General features: G+C 36.5%; 1 protein-coding gene across 5 annotated transcripts in view; it reads right to left on the bottom strand.

The window, feature by feature from the left end:
* The window catches only part of LOC109079041 (disks large-associated protein 1-like), a 122,830-nt gene that overhangs the window by 28,226 nt on the left and 79,635 nt on the right, over positions 1 to 14,969 (bottom strand). For all 5 annotated transcript variants that reach the window (XR_006162185.1, XM_042774371.1, XM_042774378.1 and 2 more), the window contains exons 5-6: positions 9,264 to 9,441; positions 7,962 to 8,202 (exon numbers count right to left, since the gene is read on the bottom strand). Coding sequence is in view for 4 of the 5 variants with exons in the window: in XM_042774371.1 (XP_042630305.1) it covers positions 7,962 to 8,202; positions 9,264 to 9,441 (419 nt within the window). In the remaining variant the exon portion in view is untranslated. The remainder of the gene's footprint in view (positions 1 to 7,961; positions 8,203 to 9,263; positions 9,442 to 14,969) is intronic.

The raw sequence follows: 14,969 nt of genomic DNA, 5'->3' as shown, positions 1-14,969 counted from the left end.
AGACGCTAAATACATGTTATTTGGATAGTATAATTTAACAATTTAAAGCAAAAACAGAATGGTCTGATTTTAGCTTTGTGAATGAGACACAAATATCACTCTCTGACAGCAGGTGGCACTAATGGATCATCAGGTATTTAAAGGCTTTAAGACCGAATGCAAGAATCCAATATAAAAATGCACAGGCGATTTCTTTCTCCACTGTATATGTTCACTTAAGACATAACCGACTGTGTTTACGAGAATACTTGCAAAGACAATTATTTTGAAATAATTTTGTGTGTATGTGTTCATTCAGAAGCAAGGATACGCAAAAGTGGAATCAATTTTGTGCACGAACATTGTCTGAAATGCAGCTCTCTGTGCGTGCTTTGAATGAGTGCGCGCAAGCTCCGAATGCACGCGAATGGTTTAAACGCTTGAATGTTTAAATCGGCAAGACTTAGATACAAGTGCAAATGATCAACTACGATCCGTTTGACCCCTATAAGCGAGTGAACACCGCAAATCAAGTTAGCAATTTTACATCACTATTCAATATAGCCCGTTGGGCATGGCAAAATACATTTTGGTAGCCCGACTGGAAAACACAATAGCCCCAGGATGTCAGGCTAGCGATTTTGCGATTAGGTTGTGATTCAGAGGAGCAAACTGGTCCAAACACACTGGCCACTGACCCATCTTTCATGGACAGCCGGTTTACGAATCCTGCGTTGAACTCGCAGAGATTTGGGATTATTTTAACCACTGATTCTTCACAGCCTAATCCTTTGGAAGTGAAAATAATAAAAAATAAAAAAATAAATTCTGCAGGATGTCCATGCAGAACGTAGGCGGGCATTATGCAAATATGGTAACTTGTGACGTGTGAACTTTTGCGGAAATGGGATTCAAATTTAAAACGACTAATTTCAGCGGTTCTGTATTTATGGTGCACTTTCAGCTTTACAACTTTACAGACTGTTTACATTCACATACAACTACATTACACACTGCATGAAAGGTAAAAAACAAACAAACAAACAAACAAAAAAACCTCCATAATAGGGGCACTTTAAAGCGACAGATGTCATAACTGCACATTTATGTCTGTTGGTTTGAACGCTAAAGTAGTTACTGCTATAGTTATCATGTTTATCGTTCTTGGTGTGGACTGCCTTAAAACACTTTTTACCATCCAATAAATCAAGTCCCACCCTATATTTTTTTGGTTGAATGTCCTGTTTCACATATTACAGAAGTAAGACTGGTTGCAAAAGGCAATTCAAGACCACATAAACACAGTTGGTGTTTGGTACTTACAGACTTTGACCCTAACAAACACCACTCAAACTCAAAGCAATCCTCATTCTCAAATCAATGTCAGGCACAGATAGAAGGTCAGGTCATGTCTGTCACATCTCTTGCCAGAGTCACCCCAGCCAAGGCATCACATCCGGCTCCTGCTCCCTTCTGAACTTTGTCAGCGTGTGAAGTTAAACAAATGACAGCTATTGATTCCACAACCCTGCCAAACTACATCTGCCTCTGGCTGGCAGGTGCAGCCCATGTAGACGAACACACTATCTCTAATTATCCACATCATCTTCCAGCAGCTGGCTGAATCACAAACTAATGGTTATATCACCTCACCACAAAATATACAAACCAGAAATTTTTCATTGTTTGCTTTTTAGTCTGCTTTAAATTATGGATGTCAAATGTAGTGATACTTCAGTACCAAGTAAAGTACATTTTATCAAAATCTTGCCAAGGTATTAATGTAAACATAATGTATGTCCACAGTGAATGTAAATAGATTCGAAAAAAAAAAAAAAATCATTTATACTAATGTGAAAGTACTCAAGAGTAAATAACCACTATTATATGACTGCTTTTAAATACCTGAAAAACTTCATGCAATGCTTACTTAATTTTTGCTGTTGCTTTTTGATTTATATTTCAAATACTCTTTCAATTTATTAATTATAAATAATTTATATATTTTTAAAATGTTTATTCCATGTTTGCTTTCCTTGAATAATTAAATACTTGAACCAATGCTTTCACTGATAAATACTCAACTGGTATAGTTTGGTTCCAAAACGTGATAAATGCCATTAAAAAAAAGAAAAGAAAAAAAGTTTCTGCCAAAATCAGTATTGTACCTGGTCGGTATTGAAAAGACCATTTTTAATTTTATACAATATTCGCAGAGTTATTTGGTCATGTTTTCTCACTTTTTCCAAACTGCAACAAATGCCAGACTCCTTTCTTTGCAGAATGGGATATATCTGCTCAACCAATAACAGCGCACCATTCCACGCACTCTAGACAGTAATGGCGGCGCTCTGAATAGACCCGGTGTCCTGACATTTTATACTACCAGTCAGATTTTCCTAGGGTTTACTGCGCATGCGCACATCAATATTGTGTCCTTTTTCTCTTGCTGAACAACAATATTTAATGTATATGGATTACTGTAAGGGTAGGTTTAGGGTAGGTGTAGACTTTAATAAAACACAATCTAATAGGTAGAAAAAATTATTTATTGTTGGTTACCTGTAGCTGTATCCCTTCCAGCTACAACCGCGAATATAACACATAATTACTGTATTTGCATTACTGTAAAGATAGGTTTAGGGTTGTGGTAGGTTTAGACGTTAATAAACCATAACTTTACAGGTAGCATTTTTCATTGTCGAATTGTACTACCCACTGTCTTAATGGGAGGTAGCACAATCTGACAGGGTAGGACAAATCGACAGAACACCGGCATCCTAGTTTTCCTCATCTACTTTGTACTTTGTGATCAACAAACAAGGGCTGCATGATAAATCGCATGTGATTGTCATGCGCATCTCGTCAGTAAACCCGGTTCTGTGATAAATCTCCATTGCCTGCTTTCATATAGAGCGGCATTTAATACACAGAACCATACATCACTGACAAGTTATGCAATATTGCGTTCATAATCGCAGTTGAGTCGCATTCGATTATGAATGCGATATTGCGTAGCTTGTCAGTGTAAGTGTTTTTATTAAAGCCATTAATGTTTTTGTTAATACAGCGTATAGCACCAGTCAACTAAATGAATGTAACATGGCAAAGATGAATGCACTTTTGGTAGCTATTTGAATGTACGGGAAATATCATTTTGGAATTTCTGTGGTTTAATGTGATGTTGTTGTTCATGTATGTTCAGGATGAAATTTTATTTTATCGTTGTAATTAATTTAATTTATAGCAAGATGACCCATTGAATTCATTTTGGGAGCGATGACTGATTGAATGTATTTTTAGTCCAGTGCCTGTATATAAGATTAGTACTGACCAAATTCAGAGCATGTCATATGTTGATCAACTTACTATGTTGAGTATTTTCAACAGTTTCAATATGAAAAATAACTTTTATATTGATTCAATGGAAAACGAACAAACAAACAAAACAAAACAAAAAACTTGTCATGGATTTATTGCATTTTGGGAGAAAAAAAATTCTAATAATATTTTGAATATTTAATGTTATTATAATCTAAAGATGCTATGTAAAAGTCTGAAACAGAAAATAATGGCTTTCATCTTGCCACTTTCTTGGTAAAACAACAACAACACATTTTTACTCAAATTGATCAAAATGGATTAATTGCATTTTGGAACCAAACTCTTCATATACATATTGAAAACATTGGTGTGTCTTTAAACATCACTGCCCCCATACTGATCTAAGGGCCAAACCTTTTAGACCACACTCCCTCTAATTATTTTTAAAATCTCCCCGTAAACAAGGTCTGGTTGCTTATCAAGAGGGATGGCATGAAAATGAAAGCTTTGAAATAACTTTTTGTCAGTTCTGACAGGCCGTATTCCCTGCTGTTTTGATCCAATCCAATATGAGCACCATGCTAATGGCCATAACCGAAGCTGTGACTCAAAGATGCGGTTCAGAGCCCTGCACTTCCACTCAATTGAACCGACCCACAGGTGAAGTGAGCACTAATGTGAAACCCTAAAGGTTATCCTATTAAGATTTCAAGAAACTTTTCACATTTCTTCTCTTTCCTCCCCCTCAGCCAGCTGTCTTCTCTCCATAAATGCACTGAGGCTGGTGGCCATATGTTGGCTCTCTGACTAGCTCCAGGCATTTGGAGAACAGTAGGAAGACACAGCAGTGGAGTGGAGAACACAGCACTCAAATCTGCATTACTAGTGCAGAGATAGACTGCAGCACTGTCTCGATAGCACCATATAGTGAACGCAACTTCCCATGAAGGATTACGACATCAAACAGTTCTCCGAGCATACTGATTTATTAAAATTCAGTGTCAAAGTTTGCAGTGTTGTGGATAATCTCTCATTTAATGTTTTTACTGACAAGTATTACATACTTGAATTTTTCCAACCAAACTGTCGACACTGTCAAACTTAAACCCTGTTCACAGTGACAGCAACCTGCAGACACAGCAACCAGATGTCATTCATTTTCAGTAAGAATTGGTGACTTTCAGCGACTAGTGTCCAGTGACTCTCAGTGGCGCTTTGAGGATTGGTTTCTTGTGTAGTCGAGTGTCAGGAACACATATGCTACCGTCAACAATTCACTGTTCTATACCTGACCTGCATTTTGTAAAATGCAGGTCAGGTATAGAACAGTGAATGAAACAATGAAATACTTTCAAAAGGCATTTGTGTGTATGTGGATGTTAATGTTTTATACATACACATGCACACAAAGTGTACTAACACTATGTCGAAGTAGAATATCAGATGACAGCGTGGAACAACCTCTTCAGTGCATGAAAAAAATGCTAATTTGTATTTTCTATATTTGTGTTTCTGTGTTTCATGGCAGAGCCTTTAGTTACAACATAGTTACAACTAAATGGCATTGTTCTTAAATATTTTATATATTGTGCATCAAATAGCTTATATTTTGCATCATACCCATAATAAGTATTTTTCATGATATTGCTTTTAATTGACTTTATTTACATATGTGACCTTGAAGGAATCCAAAAGTCATCAGATTACATTACTTGGATTATATTACTGAATCCTTTTTTCATTAAGTAATTTGTAACTGTAATGGAATACAATTTTTAAAGTAACCCTCCCAAGCCTGAGCCTACCAAGACATTTTAAACAATGCTTTGCTTCCAACTGTGTGGGGACAGTTTGGAGGAGGCCCTTTTCTATTCCAGCATGGCTGTGACCCAGTGCACAACGCAAGGCCCATAAAGACATGGTTGGATGAGTTTGGTGTGGAAGAACTTGACTAGCCTGCACAGAGCCCTGATCCCAACCCCACTGAACACCTTTAGGATGAACTGTAATGGAGATTGTGAGCATCAGTGCCTGACCTCACAAAAACTCTGTTGGATGAATGGGCAAAATTTCCAGTGATGTATAATAACGAAGTACAAATACTTAGTTACGGTACATAACAACATTTTATAACATCACTACACTACAGTATAAATATTTTTGCTGACTTTTCTTCTACTTTACCACATATAAAAAAAAAAATAGATTCTTTTACTACGATACATTTCTCTTGACCCTTCCGTTACATTTGTGACTGCAAAGTGCCAAAAACGATATCCAGTTTGTGAATGAATCTTTTGATTCAATTCAGTTCTTTTGAATTTGTCAAACTGGTTCACGAAGAGGTGTAAACTGTTGCATTCTCATTCCGTCCATCTGCTGTTTTTGTTTTGTGCGGAGATGTTTTATGTAGCCTAATTCCACAAGGCAAAAGTCAAAACAATCAGTTTTTTTAACAGAATTTGAAATTATACAATTTAATTTAAACCAGAAACTGCTCAATCTACAGTTTTGTTTGGATCTTGATTAAAATGCAGTGGTTGCCTCTAATTTTTAATGGCTACAGATAGTTCTGCCTGTAATACAGCAAAAACATCTTGTTCATGTACTCATATTGTAATTATTTTTAAATTCTCTTGATTAAAACAAAGTGAATATTAAAAAAAAATGGCAATCATATCACAATTGGCTCAAATGCTTGTAAAAAAAAAAAATCAGCAGAATCCGAATCGGCCATGAAAAATCAAGTTCAGTGCATCTCTACTAGAAATCTTTGACCATTGTACCTTACTTTTATTCATTTTTAATTTTTGTGAAAAATCACCTTAACTTTTATATATCCTATACATATGTCTAAATATTATATAATATATTTCCAGACTCTCGGTTAGGTTGCCAATGATACAATCAGTTGTGCCATGATTTATAAAATGTACTTGTACTTCTGATCCTTAAGGAGTTTTAATATCAGTTTACTTAAGTGTTTTTCTTATGAGCAACTTTAACTTTTACTTGAGTCAATTTCCATAAAGGTATCTGTACTTTTACTGAAGCATGATGATTTGATATTTAATACAACACAGAAAAATTCCCACAGTAATGCTCCAAAATCTTGTGCAAACCCTTCCCAGAGGAGTGGAAGCTGTTATAGCTTTAAAAGGGGGAACCAACACCATATAAATGTCTACACATTCAGAATGTCATTCCCAGTTGGTGTAACGGTCAGGTGTACCAATCCTTTTGTCCATATAGTGTATATAATATAGGGGTTTTCCTACAGTCGAAACACTGAATGTGTGACTATATGACAGATGATGCATTTTGGTTAGTTATACTAGATAATACAATATAATATAGTATAATTTCATAATAAAATTCACATAATTTGAAAGCTGAGACTTTGTTTCAAACATAAAACATTCACAAATCATTTTATCAGCATCTTTCCATAACAGCTCTGTGACTTGCAACTCAGAATGATAAAGCACATCACATATGATTATTTCTACCTACATACTGTACATCGATATATTAAAAAATAAATTGTGGAAAACCGTGCCAGAATTTGTCTGCATTCTGAGTGAGTTAGATTCATGCATTGATAATCGTTCATCTTGTTCATGATATGATGTATTATGCAGCACTGCAATATTCAAATGCTTCCCCCTGCAGAAATAAATCTGATTCCTTGTCAAAACAGACTGACATCTTATTTTAACGGCAATACATTTGTTACCAGAACTTCAACAGCAGTTATGCAGCCCACCAATAACATCCAGAAACAACAGAGACACATACTAGCGACCCACAGCATGACTCTCAGTACAAACAGGTCTTTACAAATCAAATTTAAATTAGGGCAAAATATTTTTAAGAACAGACAGGCTTCACCATCAGGTTATAATTGTAAACAAAAGCCTTGCATTTTCAAGACACTGTGGACATATTTTATAAAGATATCAACTGTGATGAACTCAAACTGGTGTCTGATGCTAGGAGTGGATTACTGATCACTGGGGTTCAGATGAAAGAAAACCCCAGAGCAAAAGCAGACACAGGTCACACTAAGTTCACACATCCTGCCTGACATCTGGATCATTGCTGGTCATAATAAAACTCTTGTTTGTAATATATTTTCAAATCTCAACCTTGGATACATTTTTTACTCAAAAAAAAAAGAAAAGAAAAAAAGTATACATTTTTTGTTTTAAGATACTCAGTTTTCCATTTCATATGTTTCACAATAACATGGTAGGCTACTTTCAGAGCACATGTAATGATTTACTCTCCCTGTATACATCAGATTAAATCAATCAAATTCACTCAATCGTTCAGTTTCCCATTACCGCTGTTATTGCCTCAGGGTGCTAATAAAAAGCAAATCAGACACATCCTGTCAGAGCTTCTGAGGATAAACATGTTGTGACCCACAGAAAAAAAAACAACAAATGAATATTGATTCTTCCTCTGGCATCCTCCTTGATACATGATAGAGAGTTTTATGTACTGTTAGAGTGAGCTGCAAGATGATAGATAGAACGATAGATAGATAGATAAAATAAAAGAACGATGGAATGATAGATAAATAGATAGCTAGAGAGAGATATAGAGAGATTGACAGACAAATAGACAGATATGTAATGTATTTAGAGGCTGACCTGTGCTGCTCTGGATGGTTCTGACAGTAGTGGTGGTCCTCGGTGGGGAAGCCGGGAGCAAAGGCCCGTCGTCGTCGTCCTGTGAGCAGCCCTGGTCTATGGCACGCACGTAACTGTGACTCCTCATGCGGAAGCACCCAGGCATGGGAAGGTCCAGGGCGTCCACTGCCTGTGACTCCATTTCACTGAACAGACTCTCACACATTGCCTCGATCTGCCCGTTAACCTCAACCTCACTCACCTGCAGACAGAGGAGAGATACAGAGAGAGAGAAAAGACAAGAGATGAAAATTAGAAAAGAACAGTCAAGAGAAACCGAGCTTAGGGAAAAGAGTGGGTACCATCCATTCAATGAGCTTCAAGACCCACTTAGCATGGGGTACTCTATATAGGGGTGCAGAATCAAAAGAAAGGGGAAAAACAGAGCCAGAGACTGCAGAGATGTCATTAGGGGCAGGTAAGAAACACACAAGGCAGTGGCAAGAGGAGGAAGAGTCAAAAAAAAGAAACACAGTGATGCTTGAAGGACAGCTACAGGGTAAATGAAGATGCACGCCACACCAGCAGGGAGGAACTCCTCAAGCGGAGATTATTGACACGGTGGAAGACAGTGAGACAGTGCCAGGATCAACATGCTTATTAGAGTTGTTTATAAAAGAAACTGAGGGTGGACAAGAGCGGGGGGTTAATGAAGATGTGATAAGGTAGCAGTGTGGAAAGATGAGGGTTGTAGAAAGGGTGGGTGTTTTGGACAAGGTCTACAGCTTGAAACTCTGTACCAATCACCCATGAGAGCTAGATGGGCATATTCTTATTTACTCACTGTGAAGTTAAGAGTCTTGTGCCATCTACAAAATCTATATAGGAAGGTCTAAAGCATTTTAAATGCTAATATTTCAATACATTCCTTGTATATTTAGTTCTTTAGTTTTCCATCAGATAGCACATGCCATTTCAGAGTCATTGTTGGCGCCAAATGACAATGATGTAATGCTTGCCATTTTGTAATTAGCATGACAAATCAGTGCTTAGGGACTAAGTGTGCCTAAGACGGATGAGTAACTGTCTGATGAATGCCAACCCAGTTCTATGAAACATGGAGCATATTAGTTGGTTAGACATACAGTATACATCTGTGATTGAACAATGCTTATGGTGATGGCCCGAAATCATTACACCGGTGGATGAATTGCAGGTCGGTTTCATGGTTTTGAACTGGATTTGTTGGACTTATCTGGACTGATTTTGACCTTCCTCCCCCTGCACCCCACTATGATGGTGTGTTTGGGGGTGAGCACAAACCTGGCTGATGGTGCTCATAGCCCTCATGTAGCTCTCGTTGCGTGAGCGGTATTGTGGAGAGGCTAGCAGAGCTTTGGGGTCCAGGGTGTCCAGGCTCCTATTGATGGAAACTTCACTCACCGCCCGCAAGTAGCTGTGACTCCGGATTTGCAGCTTTGGAGAGTGTTCTGTGGAGATACTGTGCATGGAGGAGAAAACAAGGGATTTTTTAGGGATTTGCTAGGAGAGAGCATTTTAATACTTCCCTGTATACACACACACACACACACACACACACACATCTAATTAAAATAGATAAATATAATTATATAATATTTACAAATATTTATTAATTTTTATTTTACATGATTATATAAAATGTTTCAAATGTTACAACATTTTTTACTCTAGTATTCTTTATTTAACCCTTATGTGGTCTTCAGGGTCTTTTTGACCCACAAATGATGTTTGATAAAATAAAAATATATATATTTTTTTATCTTTGTCCAAATTGCATGAGACTTTGTACGGTGGTCAACACTTTCTAGATCTACAAATAAAAAAAAAAAAAAAAAAAATGGAATAACATATCTTGTTTATATGTTAGAGTGAAAGAAAACTCATGGTCACACTCATGGTCTTTGGGGTCTCTAGAGATGAAGTGAGAGATGAAAGGATGCATTCTGATGTTCATGCCGTGCATTGGTGCTCAATATGTAATATATAACTGTTCATTTCTGTTAGTTTTTGTTCTCTTACAGTTAGTAACTGAAGTGTAGATTAAATTTGTAGAATTACATGAAAAAATAGATGATTGAAATAAATGATAAACTCTAAAGACTCCAACTTTTCTCTTTGTAATATCTTGTTCAGGTTTGATTCTATAATCATACTGTAACATTGTTTTTTCAGTACAAAAAAAAAATGCTATGCTTTGACAAAATGTAATTTTTATTGTTATAATTGTGATTTCAGAATATGTAGATATGAGTCCAACTGAAAAAAAACTTGAGAAAAGATATATTTTAGTTAGTCAAATAGCAAATAGAATATAGTGGAGCTCTGCAGCCATCTAGTGGTAAAAGTGATAATTTTTCTATTTTTAAAACTTGAAAATATATCATAAATCCTCCAAAAACTGCACAAATGTGGAGTAAATTTAATAAACAGATTAAAATTACATTTGTTTTTTAAAAAACAAATGTACAAATTTGTTAAAAATTTACATTTTGTTGCCTCGGGTCTCTAGAGACCCCAAATACCATGAGTATATACCCCAAACGAAGACCGCATAAGGGTTAATATTAAAAATATTTAATATTAATATTCATATTACTTTTAAATATTAAATAAAAAATATTATTTTAATATAATATTTCGTAATTTCGTAATATTGACATAATCATAATAACAAATTGATTGGTTAATATTTTTACAAATTTATTGAATTAATATAATATAATATTCATATATTATAACCCAATTATTGGGTTACATTTATAGTACCCCTAACAAGTTTATGTAGACATATTCTATTAATTTATATTTGTAATACCGGTTATATCAAAATCAATGGAATAAAAAAAAATTACAATAGTAATAATAATATATTTTATATTTTGTGCAGCATATTTTAGATTTGTCAAAAACACATTTTAAATGAAGACGCTCTTGTCATTCTTTTCTAGATAGCATGATGCAAACTGAGAGCCACATATAATTTCCTGCAATCAAATGCGTAGCATGTTGTTTGACGTCATGAGCATTAAAAGCATTTGTATGCCACGCTCCTTGTCAAGGTTCCTTCATCAAGGCACGTTGTGGGGCTATGAGCAAATCAAACGCTCATGCAAGACCTGTGCATGTGTCCAGTGCACAGCAGCCTGCATTATGGATGTGGCTGTTTAAATAGATAAAGGGGTGACTCTATCAGGTCACTCAGGCATAAAGCAGGTGGGGCTAGTGCAGAACACGGGCAAGGAGAGAAACAGCTAAACTCATTTAAGGCTGCCCACGCAGAACAGCACACACATGCCCGACAATCGCACAGACACTTTGCTGACAAGCAGACACCTTGCATCTGCATCAGCAGTATGGGAATTAGTGGATGCTCCAGCATTGGCGTAGATCTCCCACCCTCCATCTGCATGGCTTCACACATACATAATAAGTGAACACAGCAACTCCTCAAGGAGCAGTATGGTACAGTCCAAAACACCCCAGGGCATCTCCCTACACTACTGGAGAACAGAATGGCTAAACTTCACAAGCAGCACTCAAGGGGGCTGCATCCCCCATGGTGGACCTGGATTTGAGTGAACTTGTTATGCATGATGTCATCTTTGCGGAATAAGCCGATAAGTTTCCGCCTCACTGTCGCGGTTGTCTCGACGGATTGGTCGCTGTGCGGTTGTTAATTACGTCAGCCATTCACAATACAGCGCTGTACCTCACATACTTTCTGCTGCAGTGGCAGCTCCCCGAGGCATCTAAGACTGTCTATTTTCATGCTTCACAAAGATACGGAAGTTGTATCTGATGACTAATGTACATGTGAGTTGTTCGGTCTTCTGAGCTATAAAATAAGCAGCTCCACTCCTACTTAATGTAAAGAACAAGCTTGATAAATATAGACATAAAACACTCACTTAGTATGATTAAACATTACAAAGACAACGTTAAAGGTCAAAGCACTGTCCACTGGCATATAATTGGGGCATTAGTTGGTTGGAAGGATTGTGACTGTACTCTAAAGCAAACAAACCTCCCTTGCACATGCAGATGTAACACTGGCATTTGAAGCTTTTCTTCTTCAATAAACAGATAAAACCATCAAAATGTAGGATTGAGGAAATTCCACAAGATGAAATATTCATGAGCGTTCATAATGCCAGAACAGTATTACAAATCTGCAAATCCTCCAATCCTTGTCTGGGCTTCCAGTGTGCTTAGGTTGGAATCTCAGAGCACTTTCGTAGAGCTTGAGCAGATATGAATCTGAAATTGAGGCAAATAAATTACTGTACACTGCTGTCTTGTCAATCCTTCATGTCAGACAGTGTTAATCTCACCAACGAAATTACTGAAGAAAATGTTAAAGGATTTTTGGTTTCACCACTAATGAAAGTGAGATGAACAGTTTGTATCATGATAAGTATAGCCTTTAAGATAGTATTAGATTTTGAATAAAAACATACAGTTGACAAATTATATATATATATATATATATATATATATATATATATATATATATATATATATATATATATATATATATATATATATATATATATATACTGTATACTGTATATATAGACACACAAACACTCTCTCTCTCTCTCTCTCTCTCACACACACAAACACACACATATACAGTGGGTATAGAAAATAATCACCACCCTTTATAATAATTACATTTTGTTGCTTTGCAGCCTGAAATGAAGATGGACACAGTTTTTGATTTATCCAGCTGTATTTATTCAGTGCAACTTATAACATCCATGTGAAAGATAAAACACAAACATGTCAGTAGGAAAAAAAAAAAGGATCACCCCCTTGTGTAAGTATTTTGTTGAACCACTTTTTGCTTTATTTACAGTCTTTGGATTTTTTTCTTGGAACCCTCCCATTCAAGCCATATTTGTGGAGAATTTGTGATATTGTTGTCACATGCACACAATGACCACTCTTTCTCATAAATTCCTGCAGCTGCTTCAGAGTTGCTGTGGGCCTCTTGGTCGCCTCTCTGACCAGATTCCTCCAGGCTCTTTCATCCAGTTTGGAGCGACGTCCTGATCCAGAGAGGGTCTGAGTTGTACCAAATACCTACCACTTCTTAATAATATACTTCACTGTGCTTCTAGGCACTGATAAAGACTTTTAATTTTTTTTTGTATCCATCTCCTGACTTGTGCCTGTCCACAACTTCATTCCGGAGATCTTTTGACAGTGTCTTGCCATCCATAGTTGATTGTTTGCTTCAGTTGCACTACCAAGGCCTGAAAAGCTCTTTTCATGCTGAGATGATCAAAATGACCACAGCTGGTCAAACAGCTTTGTGTGCCATTGAAAAGGTGAGCTACACCTGATTGATTTTACAAGTAATTTTTAGAAGGGAGGTTATCCTTCTTCCAAATCAGTGATTCGGTTTTTTATTTTTTTTTCTGACATATTGGTGTTACATCTGTCACTTGGATGTTGTAAGCTGCACTAAGTAAATACAAATAAGATGTCATTTTATGGCATGAAATGTGAACACATTTTGTGTATGAAATTATGAAATACTGACGAAACTGATTGGATATTTGTGAAAAAAAGTTATCACTGCATATCACACTCCAGAAATATGCAAGGAATAAGAACAGATACAATAATGAGAACAAACAATTGATTTAATGAACTCAGAACCCACCTACAGACCATTTGAGTCAACCTCTTGAGACTTATTACAGCACAGATCTGTTACTATGACAACCCCACAATGACCAACCCCTGCTCACAAACACACACGCTGTACTCAAATGTGCCATAATGTGCCGGAATTTTTAAAACTAAGGGTTTATACCTGCAGCTTTTGGACCTGCACAGCCTTTAAAAAAAAAGGTTGTGCAGGTCCCCTCTCTTCATTCAAGTCCAAACTGCTGAAAATTCAACAAAAATGAAAATTCTGTCATCATTTACTCACTCTCAAGTTGTTTTAAACCTGAATGAGTTTCTTTCTTCTGTTGAACATAAAAGTTATTTTGAAGAATGTGGGTAAGCAAACAGTTGCTGGTCCTAAGTGATTTCCATAGTATTTTTTTTCCTTCTATCAAAGTTAATGGGGATCAGCAAATGTTTAGTTACCCAAAATATCTTCTTTTGCGTTCAGCACAAGAAAGAAATTAATCCATGAATAACAGAGAGTGATTGGAATAACAGAGAGTGAGTGTACTGAATTAACATTTTTAGGTGAACTATCCCTTTAATGAAAAGCCACAACATCTACAATACACACACACACACCCTTTTCTCTCAACAACTTACTACCACCACATAAAACAAAAAAAACTGTGTTTATATGTAAACTTTGTGTGTTTTCAACAGTATTAGCACAATCAGACGTGAAAGATACCTTAGTCCAGGAATCAGGTGCTGTCTGACAAGCTTCAGTGTGCGTGCACTTTAGGTGTACGCGCTCAGAAAAAGTGTACGTCCGAAGAACAGCATGCAAATAAAATATTTAACCGACAAGGTTTTAAACCACATGCAAATAGATCAACGCTTGCATATTGCATACTCTTTGTCAAATTTTTTTGTCCCAACAATGGAATAAAAGCCGAGGTGTGTCCATTTGGACTTAAATGTGTCTGGGGCTTCTATTATTTTACTCACACTACTGTCCGCCATCCCATTAAAAACATCTTTTTCTAAGGCTTGTTAACTTATGATCAGGTTTCCCTCTTTCATGTGTTGAGCGCCACCTCGAGAAGCCATGAAGTAGCGACGCTGGGAGCAGTGAAAACTATTTAGAGCGCCTTATTTTATTAATTAAAATATCGATATTTGGCACCATCGTAACGATTCTCGTATTGCACGGAGAAGGACAACGATATATAGCCATATCCATATTTTGTCTCACCTCTATTTAAAACCACAGTGATACTGTCATATTGCATTAGGCCTGCTAAATGCACCTGTGGTGAACCTGTAAAGTCAAGTAATGCTCAGAATAATTGACAAGCTCCT

The sequence above is a fragment of the Cyprinus carpio genome, chromosome A2 (genome assembly GCF_018340385.1).
Source record: "Cyprinus carpio isolate SPL01 chromosome A2, ASM1834038v1, whole genome shotgun sequence".
NCBI classification, from domain to species: Eukaryota; Metazoa; Chordata; class Actinopteri; order Cypriniformes; family Cyprinidae; genus Cyprinus; species Cyprinus carpio.
The sequence above is the reverse complement of the archived record's forward strand: the minus strand, read 5'-3'. Positions and strand labels throughout refer to the sequence as shown.